A 14,776-nucleotide genomic window follows, 5' to 3' on the forward strand; every position below is an offset into this window, starting at 1 on the left:
AAGTTGTCGACTCTATCCCACCTCTTCCCACTACAATTCATTCGGTAAGCATCAAACCCCAACATTTTTTAAGTGTAAGTTATTATCCGTCTGGCATTTACCTTCAATGTTAAAATCACGTAGAACCAATAACAACTCATCATCCCCTGAAATCACCAATTACATCTTGATAACGGTAAACAATTTTAGTGACACGAAAATTAGCGAAACACGTGGCATCGGCCCATTTACGTCGCACACCGTACTAGTATCCTTAATCCCCCACAATTCCTCACAACTCCAAGGAAGGGAGTTCGTAGCTTTCAATTGTTTGCCATCATTGCTATGGATATAATTTGGTTCTCAAGAAACCAAGTGGTGCGTGATTTTCATGAGCTGGAAATCCCCTCTCTTCTTGAGCAAATCAAGTTAACGGTAAAGCCTCATACGCAAGCCGGGCAAAATACTGATCCTTGGAAAATCAGTGGGTTTCGCCCATGCCAGTAGGCTTTCTAGAAGCCAACCTTGACAGTGCAGTCAGAAATTCCTTCTCAGTGGCTACGACAGTTATTAGTGATGATAATGGGAAGATCAGAGCTGCTTGTACTAAAAGATTTAACTCTACAGAGGTGAACTATGGTGAGGGTCAGGCAGCCCTTTGGCAACCAAAATAGCCCTAAACCTGCGACCGAGACCCATCATATTGGATAGAGACTCCATACTAACCATCATGGCCATCAAGAATCCAAGCTTCATCTCAAGATTGGATCATAGAGTCCTATCATCAGAGACATTTGTCATGTTCTAGGCTCTTTCCCCAGATGGGAGGCCATCAAAATTCCAAGGCAAGCAAATCTGAGAGCCCACATTGCTGCAAAATGGGCAGCATCCCATAACTCTTTTGGTTACATCCCTCCCGCCGGTTCCATGTATTACTCAAAAAAATAAAATAAAAATAAAAAATAAAGAATATTGGCATAGCTCACACCTCTTCAACCTTGTAATCCATCAAGGCTCTATAAACAAAGGAAACTTAGTTGAGTTCTATCTAGGGCTATCCAATTTTGTTACATCACCTAGCATCTTCAAATCATATCCAATAAAAAAATTGAATTGATGCAAATATGTAACTCATATCAAGCCATATACATCAGCGAAGCAATAATAATTCCAAAGATAAAGGAGTTCCTTACATTTCAGTGACTGTTACACAACAGTCAGGCAGTGTAAATCATCATGTACTGCCGGGGATCATCACCAGTAATCACCACAAGAGCAGAATCTGATGTCAAAGGGGTAAAATTCCTTCTCATCTCCTATTATGGTAATACACTTCTCCACTGATGATATGAACTCTGCATTGGTGTGACAGTCACCACATATTCAAGGTTCTTTGTTATAGATTTGACATGCCCGAATTGGTCACCGAAAGACTGCACGAAATGGCTAGCTTCTCGCTGTGCTTACTGACTATAACCACTTATGCATCATCATGTAAAAAGAATTTACTTTCAGACACAAATTCAAGTTCTTTTCATCCTTTCAGCAACCAGACAATAAAGAATCGGCTTTTACTCCATCTCCACACTTCACAAAAGCTCAAATCTGGAAATAAATATAGCTACCCTACCTGAATTCAATCAATACTAATGCTACACCCTTTTCTTCACCTGCATTGTAAATTGATCACAATGACTACGAACAAAGACTCTTTGGCCACAAGCTTAACCTTCAAGAAGGAGAACATAAACAGAGTTTTAGAGAAAGGAAATTGTTTGTTGATCATGTTGACTAATGTGTTCTGGTTTTGAGTTAAAATTCAAAGGTTTTCAATTTGGGATTATGGAGTAAACCTGCTATTTCCTTCTGTGTTTAACTTTAATCTTGTTACCAACAAGAATCAGCTTTTCATTGACCAAATTTTGGCCACAATGTTGCCAGTAATCAATTGTTCTTAATTTCATGCCGCAAATTCTAAAACTCACACAAGACAAATAATAACAATTCCATGATAAAATCTAATGCTGGTGTAATTCCTGCAACCTCTTAGGTTCGAACAAATTCAAAGATTGGACCCAAAAACCAAGACTTGTTTTAACATATCTTTGAAACATGTCCACAAGTTTTAATAGTCTGCACAAAGACCCAATTGTCATAAGGACTCTCATATGAACAAGTAATTAGACATCATATAGAAATTCAATACGCGAAGTCACTAATTAGTACAGCACGTAGACAGATTTCACAAACAAAGTAATTTCTGGCAGAGCAGATATAAAAGAAATAATATATACACCAAAGAGCTCCTTGCACTTACATTCAAGGTCGAATATTAGCACGGATTTGGCGTAACCCAAATTGGGGGCCAGTGGGTCTGAGAATGCGGATTTCGCTGGTAACAAGGTAAAGGTTCAATGCTCCCATCCCACAACTTGAATATGCCCAAATCATAGTCTCCAAAAGCACCATCATAGAATTCACAATCATCCGTGAAATAGATACAATTCCCTAAACATGCCCTAAAATCATAAGCCAAAAACGAGATGGACATGTTTTCCCCTATAAAAAACATCCGATCACCCAAGCTTGTAACCCTCTCCCACCGTGGCTCGCCCCAATTCATTCTGAAAACCTCAAACCCGACAGTTTTGTAGAATTCACTCGGCACGTAAGGGTCAGTGTCGTCGTATTGCAGATCCACATACCGCGTCACCAACAACAACTCGTCGTCCCCTGAGTTTACCAAATACTGCATGTCCCCGCCCAATTGTAACGGCGGTCTGATAACCGAAACCGTCGGCGACGAGCCGTTTACATCGCACACAGCAATTGCGCCGTTCTTGTCCACCGCGTAGAATAGGTCGTTATAATATATAACGTCCTCGCAGAAAAACCTCGCTACGTGTATGAAACTCCATGATTGATCACCGTTCTTACAGTACACTAGAATATTGGAGTGGTTGAGAATCGCCAGCGCGATGAAGTTTTTGTTCTTGAGTGGCGCAGAGGAGAGAACGACTTTCTTTATAAACGAGTTGCGCATTTCACGCAAACTACGCCGGTAGATCTCACCGGACACGCCTCGGAGCGCGTATTCCTTACCGACTTCGGAGTAGTTGAAGCTCACGACGTTAGGAAAGGCGGAGAGCGGAGGGAGGTGTAGCCTCGATGGAGTGAGAGGATTGAGGAGAAGGACCGCCGGAGAATCGTCGAGGACTATGAGCCAGCCGTGGGAAGAGCCGCAGCAGCGCTTGCTGTGCGAGGTGGCCTCTAGTAGCTCGAGATTGTGGAGTTTGCGGGTGGAGAGGTCGAAGAACGCGCGATGGGATGGGTTGGATTGCACCTGGGGAAGCATGAGCCATGGGAGCTGAGGAGGGAGGTTGCGCGGGGTGTTTAGGACCGAAGATCGCCAGCTGTCACAGACGGCGCGGAATCGGAGGTAATCGGCGTAGATCGTGAGTTTGCCGGAAATTGATTCCAGGAGTTCTCGCGGTAGTTGCGTCCAGTCAACGGCCATCTTCCGCGGATTTCCAATTTTCCAGGATTGAGATGATAATAAAAAGCGGCAAGATTAGGAATTGTATTGTATTGTTTTTTTAATTTATATTAAATTAAATGAATATTTATGGTTAAAATATGAATTTAATATTAAGGGTTAAATACCTCAAACCCCATATGGTTTAGCAACTTTATTTTTTCTCCCTAGAGTTTCACTTTTATCACAGGACCCCTCTGGGGTTTTGATAAAGGACCAATTTAGTCCATCCGTTAGTTGACCGTTAAGACTGACACGTAGACCAATCAGATGTTGATACGTGGCACCTATTTAATTTTTTTTAAAAAAATTTTTTGTTAATTTAAAAAAAAATAAAAAAAATTAAATAGGTACCACGTGTCAACATCTGATTGGACCACGTGTCAGTCTTAACGGTCAACTAACGGATGGACTAAATTGGTCTTTATCAAAACTCCAGGGGGTCCTGTGATAAAAGTGAAACTCTAGGAGAAAAAAAATAAAGTTGCTAAACCCCAGGAGGATTTGAGGTATTTAACCCTAATATTAATACGTTATAACTTATACGTTTATGATATCAAGTAAAAAATCTCATCGGATGGAAATTATATCACCTAATCGATGGGTTAGCATGGCTTTGAAATTGTCAATGTTTTTTTTTTTTTCCTTTTTCTTTTTTCTTTTTTTCCTTTTTTATGCAAATGTAGATTGAATTTTGATATAATAATAATTTTAAAATCACAATTTCTTTGAAGAGGATAAAAATAAAAATTAAAAATCCTACGTATATCATTTCTTTACGGGAAACCATCTTTTGTGCATGCGCATACACTTATCTAAGAAATAAATAGAATTGGTTTCCAATCTTTCAATACACTAGCGGTTGGTCTTGCTTATAAAGTCAGTTATGATAGATCAAAATTTACTAATAATGAATCTTAAATTTAATAATTATTTAAAATGTCACATTACTTTTGGTAGGATAAAAAAAATGAAAATCCTACATATAATATTACTCTTTCAAATAATGACATTTTGTAGAATGAAAGACACAATTTAAAACAACTGCAAATTGGGCTGATACGGACAATGACAATCAATCCTTGATTTATTTTTCTTTATTTAATAAACAATAATCTAAAGAGAGATGAACACTTTCAAATCAACACACCATCACTATGAGAGTAAGTCGGTAAACATAATATTACTTTAGACATTCACTTAATAAACTCAAATCTTCTTATCTGCAATTAGATTCTCGTCTTTCGTACTCGGTATAAACCAAATTGAATGCGGATCTCTCGCACGACCCGGAAAAGCTATTATCTTTTCGTTCCTTAACTGGTAGATGCCTCTATCCAAAACATAAACCGTACCATCACCATAGTAAACAAAACGATCATCGGTGAAATATATACAATTCCCTAAACATTGTCCATAATAGGGAGATGAGAAGCTAGGATTCCTTACACATCCTCGAACATCATAAGCAGATAATGACACAGATGAATATTCCCCAATAAACAACAACCTCCGACCCAAGTTAACGACTCTATCCCAGTACGGTTGCCGGCCCCAATTCATTCTGTAAACATCAAACCCCGTCGTTTTTAGGTATAACTTATTATCCGGGCGTTTACCATCAATGGAAAAATTGCGAAGAATCAGTAACAACTCGTCATCTCCTGAAATCACCAAATGCATCTTAGAGATAACGGAAAACAGATGAAACGCGTAAATTAGAGAAGCGATTGGCATCTCACAATTTACATCGCACACAGCAATAGTTCCATCGCGAGAAACAACGTAGAACTGCTCCTTGTAATATATACCATCACACCAAGAAAGACAAAAATTGTCCAAGAAAGTCCAAGACTGATCGCCATTCTTATAGCAAGCTAAATCGTTAGACTTACCAAGAATCGCCAACGCATTAACCATGTTGTCATTGTTCGCGGGGCCTGAAGAGAGAACAATTTTCTTAATAAACAAGTCGCGCATTTGCCTTAGACTAAGCCGGTAAATGTCGCCGGAATCGCCTAGAATTGCGTACTCCTTACCAACTTTAGAGCGGTCAAAGCTCACAACGTTGGGAAAGGAGGACAGCGGAGGTAGGTGAAGCTTGGCCCCAGTGAGAGGGTCGAGGAGAAGGATTGTTGGGGAGTCGTCAAAGATGACAAGCCAGCCGTTGGAGGAGCAAATGCGAAGATCGGGTCGAGCAGCTTCAGGGAGCTCGAGAACGTGGGTCACGTCGGTAGAGAGGTCGTAGAAGGAGCAATGGGATTGGGATTGGGAGAAGGGAATCATGAGCCATGGGAATTGACGGAGGAGGTGGCGCGGGAACTTTGGGAGTGAGGAACGCCACTCGGGACACACGGCTCTGAATTTGACGTAATCACCGGAAACGGTGATTTTCTTGGAGATTGATTGCAGAATATCTCCGGGAAGTTGGGTCCAGTCGACGGCCATACTTATGGGTTAAAGCAAACTGTACACGAAGGAACTATTTAAAGGTGTGATAAAAGTGTTTAATTGGACACCTTAATAAATGTGCCCAAGAATCATAATGAAAAATGAAATACAATTGAATGTTCTTGATGGAAAATAAAAAGACTTTAAATGTTTGTGGTTGGTTAATTAAATGCATACACATAGAAAAATGAAACAACATCTTAATGTTTTTCGATAAATTAATTAAAAATGTACATAGAGAAAAATGAAAAGACATTAAAATGATTCTCTGTGTACATTTTTTTTTTATTAATTTGTGTTGAATCATACGAAGATAAAAACATTTGAATGTTTCTCGATAGATTATTTAAATATATACACACACAGAAAAATGAAAAGACGTTTAAATGTTTTTGACAGACCAATTAAAAATGCATACACATAGAAAAATGAAACGACATCTAAATGTTTCTAGATGGATTAATTAAACATATATACATAGAAAGATGAAAAGTTGCACATAATTTCATATAATGAAATAAATATACACACACAACATAGGACTGTTATCCTTATGATCGAGTTCATGACCCCTCAATAAGACTGTCCATTCACATAATTACATTCATGGAAATCACACGTCTTGTAGAAACAAACATAACATACTTATTTTTTTTTTAAAAAAAAAGAAAAATTACTTGGCCCACGCGACAAGATCCAACGTTAGGCTGGGTTCGGTGTAACCCAAAGTGAATACGGAGTTCCCGCAAAACAGGGACGGGGTAAAGAGAGAGTCTTTTTATCCCATAACCTGTAGATTCCTGTATCCGAACCATAAGCACCATCATAGTTGGGTTCACGATAATCATCCGAGTAATAGATACAATCCTCCAAGAATTCACCATAAAAAGGAAAAGAAGCCGGATTCAAATATTCAGGATTCCGTAAACATCGTCGAACATCATAAGCGGACAACGATACTGCGGAATTTTTCCCTACAAACAACATCCAGTCACCCAAGCTCTCAACCTCCTCCCACTGCGGCCCGCTCCAATTCATTCTGAAAACCCCGAACCCATCCGTCCTGAAATACATCTCAGGCCCATCAAGTTCATAATATTCAAGTTCAGCACCCAGATAGCGTGCTACAATTAACAACTCGTCGTCCCCTAAATTTACCAAACACAAGACGGCAAAGAGATGTTGCGTCGGCGGTATGACAACCGAAAGGTCCGAAACGCTAGGCGACGGGCCATTTACATCGCACACCGCGATTGCTCCTTCTCCATCCAAAGCGTAGAATTGCTCCTTGTAATAGGTAAGGTCGTAGCAGGAAAGTCCCACGTCGCTAATTAATGTCCAAGATTGATCGCCCTTCTTACAGTAGGCCAAATCACCGGTCTTGGAGAGAATCGCCATTGCAACGAAATTGTCGTTGTTGACTGGTCCTGATGGGAGAACGAGTTTCTTGATAAACGAGTCACGCATTTTCCTCAAACTTAGTCGGTAGATCTCCCCGGACACGTCTCGGATCGCGTACTCGTTATCGACTTCCAAGTTGTCGAAGCTCACGACGTTGGGGAAGGAGGAGAGCGGAGGGAGGTTGATCTGGGCTTTGGTGAGAGGGTTGAGGAGAAGAATGGCTGGGGAGTTGTCGAGGGTGACGAGCCAGCCGTTGGAAGAGCCGACGCGAAGATCGGGGCGGGAAGCTTCTGGGAGCTCGAGATGGTGTATTTTGCCTGTGGAGAGGTCGTAGAAGGCCCGGTGGGATTGGGATTGGGAACTAGCAGAGAGGGGAAGCAAGAGCCAGGGGGGTTGAGGGGGGAGGTGGCGCGGGGCCTTTGGAAGTGAGGATCGCCACTTGTGACACACGGCTCGGAATCGGACGTAATCGCTATAAATGGGTAGTTTGTTGGAGATGAATTGAAGAAGATCTCCAGGAAGATGGGTCCAGTCAGCAGCGGCCATTTTTGGAGACACCTCTCTCTCTCTCTCTTTCCGTCTATCCACGAACGTCTCGTTTTCCAGGAATTGAAGTTTCTCTCAAATGGCCTCTTGCTTTTATTTGCTCCTTTAGCATGAATCTACTACTTTACTTCTGCTTTATTTGCTTTTATTGCTTCTGAGCATGACTTTTGTTTTCCATTTGCTTTGATTCGCTTTCACTTTTCATGTGAATTGCTTTTTAGTTCCAACTTATTTCTCCTTTTGCCTTTATTTATTTTGACATCTAAATATATCTTTCAATGCTTATTAATCATCCAAATATATCTTTCGTTTTTTTAGCCTGAATTTATTTTTCTTTATGCTTTTATTTTTAACATGAATGAATTGAAATTCTTGATCCTTGCCAATTGCCGAGTCACAAAAGCCTCTTGCTTTATTTGGTTTTTAGCATGAAAGTACTTTTTCTTTTGCTTTTATCTGCCTTTATGGCTCCGAAAATGTTTTTTTTTTTTTTTTTTGCTCTTTAGCATTTTTTTTATAAAAAAAAAAAATCTTTTAACATGGACCCTTTGGCTTTTTAGCCTGAATTTACTTTTCCTTTGCTTTTTCTTTTTTCCACTCCTTTTCCTTTTTATTCAATAATTTGATTTGTTTATATGCTTTACTTGAGATGTTTTGTCATTGCCCACCGACATTACTTCGTCCGACAGAACAAGGGAGTGTTACAATACGAGGTTCTATATGTTGCTTTTGGATTTGGATTAGTTGCAATACCTATCTTACACCGACTACACTAATTAAAAAAAAAATAATCATTATAGCATAATACTAAAAAAAAAAAAAAAAAATGGTAACATTTGATATTTGTTGGCCACCTAAAGCTACACCCGTCTCAAAAAACTTAAAACAAAAATGTTATACACACTACTACTTACTCCCACGCATACTTTTAAGTGCAAAAGTCGAATATTTTTGACATGAGCTCCTTTTGATTTGATTTCCTTATTTCGTGCCACATAAGCAGGAGTGTTTGTAATATGAGGCTTTATTCCCAAGAGATCCAAGAGGGGGAGGAAAATGTAAATATAATATATTCTTCTCAACCCCCTAACCTCTCCCTCCCTCCTTTTGGTACAGAAACATCTTTACTAAAACTTAGGCCCATCAATCTTAACAATCAGAAGCTATTGCCTATTAGAGTAAAATTCTACCTTTCAATCTGACTAATCCTGTGACCATTGTCCCAGACCTAAACTCCGAGAGTTTGGCTTATCCCTAAACAGTGGAGATTGCCGGCAATGAAAAAATAACCGGAATTCTCCCCATTCGTACAATTTCCGCCGTTTATTTTTGCCCAAAAAAATTCCAGTGATTGACTGCTAGTGGAAAACAGACAAACAACTAAATAACTCAAACAAGAGATCCAAAAAAAAAAAAAAAAAAATGGGCTTAATGAAAATGTCACATGCTGAAACTAACTAGAGAAGGGAGGGGATCAAACTGCAGTAACAAGTCAAATAAACCATATGCCATAAGAGAAGCACCAACACTTCTAGAGCCTGACAAACGTTCCTGTAATCATAAGATTTATGTAATGAATCGACCAAAAAGTTATAACATTACAAAAACTGATTACTTTATAGAGGTTCATAAGAATCTAATTATGAAATGAAAGCAGAATATATTTTTTGGCTATGACATCCAACAGATGTGAAATTTTCTAAAAGATGTAGCAGCAATGCAGCATTCTAAATCCTATATCCTGCAAGAACAATTTACTCAGCCATGTTCTTCATTTCATCACTTTTCTCATTATTTGGGTCCTCATCACTGGCAACGCGTAAATCTGGATAATTACGGTGGTTCAGAGAATGCAACCAGAGGGCCACGGCTCCTTCTTTATGCTCCGTTGAGGCAATGTGAGAGTATATTTGCTTCATTTTGAACTCCTCTGCCTCTTCTTCATATGCTTTGATTGACACCTCTTCATGGCTGTCTTTCCATTTCTTGTTATATGATGTAAAGAAGCACTCATCCAAGTACAAACCAACCTCAGGAGCCGTTGGCACATTAATGTTAACATCCCTAAATTTTTGTTCATACATGTAATGAGAATCACATTGTAATTTCAAATACATATGCAGTGATAAACACAAACAATAAAGGGAAAACTTACTTTTGCAAAGCTTTTTCTATCAATGCCTCTGGAGTACAATTCCTCATGATAGCCACAGCAACCCCAATCATTTTTCGAATCTGATGAAGCATGAAGCTTTGCCCGATAACTTCACACTTGACAAACTCAATACCATCAACCGTCACTGTGGTGTTTGCTTCGAACGAAACAATGAAGCGATGAGCAGCAGGGTCCTCGGCTTTTGTTCTGGTGGTGAAGTTATGGAAGTTATGAGTCCCCACATAGTGCTTCAAGATCCTATTAAACCTCTCCTTCTCCTTCTCACCATAACAAAACCCACTTCCCTTTGCAACCTCCTCTCCATTTACTTTCTCATCAGTAACCTCGTTTGGGGCAGCAACTACAGTGTCAACCGCAATTTCAGAAGGTCTGTTGTCATCTACAACCTTAGGTTCCTCCATAGATTCAGACATTAACTTCTCATTGCCGGCATTTTCCAAATAAACCGTGTTTTCCTCTTTGACGTTAGATTCCTGCAGAGCATCCCCACTGTTCGACGAAATGCCTGAATCGGAACTCACAGCTTTAAATTCGAAATTACGCTTACCCATTAAACCTACAACCTTACGGCCTCTCTCGGAGCATTCCAAGCACTTAACGAGTGCATTTCCAGACCCCAAACTAGCCAAAACGCTCTCTCTATCGCGATGCGAAGAGGGATCAAGCGCAAACACGGGTATTAGATACACGTACCTCCTCCGATCGCAGAACTTCTTGGCGTTAAACGACCCCGTAACGCGCTTGTACCCGAAGATCCGGATTTGAGAGGAGAGATTCGAGTTTAGCCGCTCGACGAAGCCCGGCGGGTCGATGTAGAACCGGCCCGAGACGACCTGGCCCACGGCGCTGACCCCCTTGTCGGTCCGGGCTGAGCGAGCCCAATCGTAGCGCTTGGAGTTGTTGCGGTCCTGCTCGGGCACCGCACCGGAGAGGTAAAGCGCTTCTTCGAGGTCGGATTCGATTGTTTTGGCACCTGGGTTCTTTTGCATGCCTTGGTAGCCAACGCCGCAATACGCGAAGAGGATCGCGATTTTGCGGCGCTTGTACCTTTGCTTTTTGACGGTTCCGGGTCCGGTCGTGGCGGCGCTGGGGTCCTCGTCGTCCGAGGTGGTGGTGGTGGTTGACATTTTGAGCTTCTTAGGTTCGGGTTCGGGTTCTTGAGGCGGTGGTGGAGATCTTGTGGTTTTGATATCTGGGCTTTCCATTTTCATTGGTTTGTGAGGGGTTTGTAGGAGGTGGAAGACATATCCATTACAGTTTTTGAGCGTTGCCTTTTTTGGGGTGTATTGCTATACCCTCGTAAAACCCTAGTATGAAATCAAAATTAAAGAATCTTGGAGAGAAAGGATAGAGAATACTGTAAGCGTAGCGGGGGCAACACGAGGAACTTGGTAAAATGAAAAAACAACAAAAAAAAAAATAGATTATCTAAAGATGCGACCACAAAATGCATGTAGAAAATTTTAATTTAATACACGAAGTTACAAGAAATTTCTCTAAGTCGAGCAGGAGGAAAACTTTTACTAATATAGTGGATAAGGGTTTATAAACATTTTTCACTTAGTCATTGACATCTAGGCAAATACTTTACGAGGCAGGTTAACGTTGAAGAACCATGATGCTAGTGATTCCAAGTAGGAAAAAGTTAAGGCAGTCATCTAAGATTCTAAATTAGGCACCCATCCACATTTGCTAATTGTAGATTATAGGAACTCATATATAAATCCAATGTGTATATTAGATTTATATAGGGCCGCATCACTCATTTTCTTTCTTTATCTTTTTTTTTGAAAGAAAAAAAAAAATGTTAGGCCTGCAACTTTTTTACAACTTGTTAATATTGTTAGCATATAATTGAAGGATGTTAAATTTATTTTTTTGTGGCCAAGGTGACTCCAATAATCTTTATAAGGATTATAAAAATTATAAAAGAATTATAGTCATAGCATTACTATCGAAAGAAAATGAGAAATCATCTTTATCTCGCTACTCGTTGAGAAAGTAGATATAATATGGTTAAAATCATTAGATTTTTAGCAAAAAGAAAAAAATCCATTATTGGTCAAAGAACGTAATGAATAACGGCGGACACCCGAAGTAAACTCCCTAGTAATCTCAAAAAGTTCAAGAAGTTAATTCAGAAGTGGGTTCATAACCTTCATCCTTCATTTGTTTGGTCAACATCCGTAGCTCTGCACGTATTTCTCCTATCTGTGGATGCATCTGCTCTCCAGCAACAAACACATGAGTAATACTCTGCAAGTCGATCCAGCTGCACCCAGGGTCCTTATTCACCCCTCGGAGTTTCATCATCCTTCTAACCCGTTCCACATCTTCCCACTTACCCAAGGAACTATAGATGCTTGACAACAAAATATATGCGGATGATTCTTGTGAGCCTAGCTCCATTAGCTTTTCTCCAGCATAGGCTCCCAATTCATAATTGCGATAGTTCCTACAAGCAGCTAATAAGATACGCCATAAACACATACCATGATCAACAGTTGCAGATTCAATAAATTCTTTAGCCTCATTGAGCTTTCCTGCACGGCTCAAGATATCAACCATGCAAGCATAGTGCTCTACTCTTGGAACTAAGCCAAATTTATCAAACATCATCTTGAAATGAACCCAACCTCCCTCCACTGATCCCATGTGGCTACAAGCAGAGAGAATATTCAAAAATGTCACGTAATCTGGCTTTGTGCCATCCAGTTGCATCTCCTCAAATAGTTCTAAAGCTTCATGACCACGCCCATTTTGTGAAAGGCCAGATATCATTGCATTCCATGACACCACATCCCTCATAGGCATCCTCCAAAACACAAAACCCCCATCTTCCAAACTCCCACACTTTGCATACATGGTCAAAAGAGCGCTTCCAATTGGAACTTCAAGACTAAATCCATGCTTAACAATACCGGCATGAATTTGCCTTCCTTGCTCCAAAGCAGCAAGGTTAGAACATGCTTTTAGGACGCTAGCCATGGTAAGCTCATTGGGCATAATACCCTCCATCTGCATCCTACAGTACAAATTCAAAGCACCTTCATTCTCGCCATTTTGTACATATCCTCCAATCATAGAAGTCCACAGAACAATATCAGGGTCCTGTAAATAATCAAATCCCTTCCGAGCATCAGCTATGCTACCACATTTGGCATACATGTCAACCAAAGCTGTCATTATATATATTTGGGATTCATATCCCATCTTCAAGGAAAAGCCATGCATTTGCTTTCCTTCTACAACAGTACCAATGTCACTACAAGCATTGATGACCCCAACAAAAGTAAACTCACTAGGCTTAATCCCAGAGAGATGCATATGTGAAAACAAATTCAAAGCCTTATGAGAATCCCCACTTTGGGCAAAACCCGTAATCATAGCTGACCACGTGATTGAATTCTTATCACTAGACTCTTCAAACGTTTTAAGTGCATCATCTAAACTCCCACATTTTGCATACATTGTAACAAGAGCGTTTTCAACAGAAACAAATGATAACAACCCACCTCTAGAAGCAAGGCAGTGAATTTGCTGACCGATATTGACAAATTCAGGACTCGCCAATGCACTAAGAACACTACTCAAAACAAACTCATTCTCGACCTCCTCTTCCTGACGCATCAATTCAAAAAGCTCCAAAGCATCTCCAGTCATTCGTTGCATTGCATACCCAGAAATAATTGTAGCCCAAGAAACCGAATTCCTCTCCGGCATTTTATCAAACACCTTGCGAGCTTCGAATAGAAGACCCGCTTTGCAATACAAGTTCAGAAGCGAGCTCCCAACAAAAACATCAGACAAACTGGCAGTTTTGATAGCAAGCGCATGAACTTGCCGACCACCGAAAATATCCGACGTACTTGAAGCGGCAGTGAAAACACCGGAAAAAGTGCGGGCTTCTGGAACAGTATTCTCTGCCCTCATACGTCGGAAGAGTTCCATGACAAAGGAAGACCCTGTAGGGCCCTGTTGAGAGTACCCATTGATGAGGCAGTTCCATGAGACCACGTCTTTGTCGCTTGTTTTCTCAAACACAAGCCTGGCTTTAACCAAGTGCCCACATTTGGCGTAGAAGTTGATGAGGCTGTTAGCAAGGTATACGCAAGTGGACGAAGCGGTCTTGATGATCTGAGCGTGGAGAGCCTTGCCTTTTCGTAGGTCCTTTTGATGGGTATATTCTGAAAGCGCGGTGAAGAAAGAGCGATACTGAGAAGAAAGAGCGACACTCATCAACTCGGTTCGTGCGTGGCCGTGTAGGAACTATGGCGGCAAAACCTCAGAACTTCAACCTTACACGAGTTTAGGTTTAGCCATCAAATGGTTTTTGGTTTCTAATTTTTGTAACAAATTTCATAAACTCTGCCTAATTTTTTTTTTTTCTTTTTTTCTTTTTTTTTTTTTTAAGTAAATCTGCCTAAAATTTGACTCGTTTGATTTTTGATTTTTTTTTTTATTATTAATTTTGTGACAAAAATAATTTAATACTCAATAATACAAAAAATACCAAAAAAAAAAAGGATGGGGGAGGGGGATTCGAACTAGTGACATCAGCTTCACAAGGCGTAGTCCACAACCAATTGAGCTGTTCCTTAGGGACATAAAGGTAAATGGAGAAAGATTTGAACTAGTGACCTTTATTTCATGAGGCGTAGTTCACAACCGATTGAACTATTCCTTAA

The 14,776-nt window shown here is 40.2% G+C and overlaps 5 protein-coding genes across 5 annotated transcripts; all 5 read right to left on the reverse strand.

Moving 5' to 3' along the window:
- Nucleotides 1-918: 918 nt before the first annotated feature.
- Nucleotides 919-3,528, reverse strand: LOC132189740 (F-box protein SKIP23-like). Its single transcript, XM_059604521.1, has 2 exons — nucleotides 2,297-3,528; nucleotides 919-1,708 (listed from the first exon to the last, which is right to left on the reverse strand). Exon 1 carries the CDS (start codon nucleotides 3,494-3,496, stop codon nucleotides 2,312-2,314), a length of 1,185 nt encoding a protein of 394 aa, XP_059460504.1. The 5' UTR covers nucleotides 3,497-3,528; the 3' UTR covers nucleotides 919-1,708; nucleotides 2,297-2,311.
- A 1,195-nt stretch (nucleotides 3,529-4,723) lies between these two features.
- Nucleotides 4,724-5,962, reverse strand: LOC132191071 (F-box protein SKIP23-like). The gene has a single exon (XM_059606089.1). The coding sequence runs from the start codon at nucleotides 5,960-5,962 to the stop codon at nucleotides 4,724-4,726; it is 1,239 nt and encodes a 412-aa protein (XP_059462072.1).
- A 539-nt stretch (nucleotides 5,963-6,501) lies between these two features.
- Nucleotides 6,502-8,055, reverse strand: LOC132190164 (F-box protein SKIP23-like). Its single transcript, XM_059605066.1, has one exon. The coding sequence runs from the start codon at nucleotides 7,910-7,912 to the stop codon at nucleotides 6,668-6,670; it is 1,245 nt and encodes a 414-aa protein (XP_059461049.1). The 5' UTR covers nucleotides 7,913-8,055; the 3' UTR covers nucleotides 6,502-6,667.
- A 1,409-nt stretch (nucleotides 8,056-9,464) lies between these two features.
- On the reverse strand, nucleotides 9,465-11,809 carry LOC132189554 (uncharacterized). The gene is made up of 2 exons (XM_059604295.1): nucleotides 10,068-11,809; nucleotides 9,465-9,976 (listed from the first exon to the last, which is right to left on the reverse strand). Exons 1-2 carry the CDS (start codon nucleotides 11,297-11,299, stop codon nucleotides 9,667-9,669), a joined length of 1,542 nt encoding a protein of 513 aa, XP_059460278.1. The 5' UTR covers nucleotides 11,300-11,809; the 3' UTR covers nucleotides 9,465-9,666.
- A 134-nt stretch (nucleotides 11,810-11,943) lies between these two features.
- LOC132189911 (pentatricopeptide repeat-containing protein At2g33680) lies at nucleotides 11,944-14,394 on the reverse strand. Its single transcript, XM_059604748.1, has one exon. The coding sequence runs from the start codon at nucleotides 14,325-14,327 to the stop codon at nucleotides 12,213-12,215; it is 2,115 nt and encodes a 704-aa protein (XP_059460731.1). The 5' UTR covers nucleotides 14,328-14,394; the 3' UTR covers nucleotides 11,944-12,212.
- Nucleotides 14,395-14,776: the final 382 nt, after the last annotated feature.

Source organism: Corylus avellana, chromosome ca8 (genome assembly GCF_901000735.1).
Source record: "Corylus avellana chromosome ca8, CavTom2PMs-1.0".
NCBI classification, from domain to species: Eukaryota; Viridiplantae; Streptophyta; class Magnoliopsida; order Fagales; family Betulaceae; genus Corylus; species Corylus avellana.

Coding starts and splice junctions, on each gene's coding strand:
- LOC132189740 (XM_059604521.1), bottom strand. CDS start 3,496: ATGGCCGTTGACTGGACGCAACTACCGCGAGAACTCCTGGAATCAATT.
- LOC132191071 (XM_059606089.1), bottom strand. CDS start 5,962: ATGGCCGTCGACTGGACCCAACTTCCCGGAGATATTCTGCAATCAATC.
- LOC132190164 (XM_059605066.1), bottom strand. CDS start 7,912: ATGGCCGCTGCTGACTGGACCCATCTTCCTGGAGATCTTCTTCAATTC.
- LOC132189554 (XM_059604295.1), bottom strand. CDS start 11,299: ATGAAAATGGAAAGCCCAGATATCAAAACCACAAGATCTCCACCACCG. Junction 9,977..10,067: donor ATAGAAAAAGCTTTGCAAAA/GTAAGTTTTCCC, acceptor ACAAAAATTTAG/GGATGTTAACATTAATGTGC.
- LOC132189911 (XM_059604748.1), bottom strand. CDS start 14,327: ATGAGTGTCGCTCTTTCTTCTCAGTATCGCTCTTTCTTCACCGCGCTT.